This window comes from Eimeria mitis, genomic scaffold (genome assembly GCF_000499745.2).
Source record: "Eimeria mitis Houghton genomic scaffold, Emh_scaff8773, whole genome shotgun sequence".
Taxonomy (NCBI): domain Eukaryota; phylum Apicomplexa; class Conoidasida; order Eucoccidiorida; family Eimeriidae; genus Eimeria; species Eimeria mitis.
The window spans coordinates 1-457 of NW_013576456.1; the positions used below are offsets into that span (position 1 = coordinate 1).

At 54.5% G+C, this 457-nt stretch overlaps 1 protein-coding gene across 1 annotated transcript in view; it reads right to left on the reverse strand.

Annotated features, from left to right (window-relative positions):
* Positions 1–200: 200 nt before the first annotated feature.
* Positions 201–457, reverse strand: part of EMH_0095780 (Pyrophosphate--fructose 6-phosphate 1-phosphotransferase subunit beta, related) — a gene marked incomplete at both ends in the record, with an annotated part of 813 nt that continues 556 nt past the window's right edge. The window contains one exon of the mRNA XM_013502289.1: positions 201–455. Coding sequence (XP_013357743.1) covers positions 201–455 — 255 coding nt within the window. The remainder of the gene's footprint in view (positions 456–457) is intronic.

Below are 457 nucleotides of genomic sequence, written 5' to 3' on the forward strand. Positions count from 1 at the left end.
ATCTGTGCAAAACCCATGCGCAAACAAACAGTCACTTGCTGCAGGGTCTGGTTGTCCATATACTGGAGTTACCGGTGCTTCTGCCACATCTGGGGCTAATCCGCAACGCTTGTGTTTCCATGACGGTCGTCATCTGTCCCCACTCCACCTTTTGTCCAAACAGGCTTGGCTGCGAAAACTCATTTGCGGAAACTTCAGGTTTACCTGTAAGCCTTGCCGTCTAGGCTGACTTCGGAGCTGGGAATAACAGGCTGCTCAGTCACGCTTGGGGTCCTTGAAGTGCGGTCCACTATCCCGTCTGCAGCCGATGTGCCTGTCTTATGCGTCGCGGCAGTCAAAGTCGGATTGTCCTGGACATTAGGCACTAGCCGCATCAGCGACACGAATGGCACAGAGCCTAGATGCCATTCTTTCGGGTTCCCGCATAACCCGCGGATGCTGCAGCAGTGACCCGTCA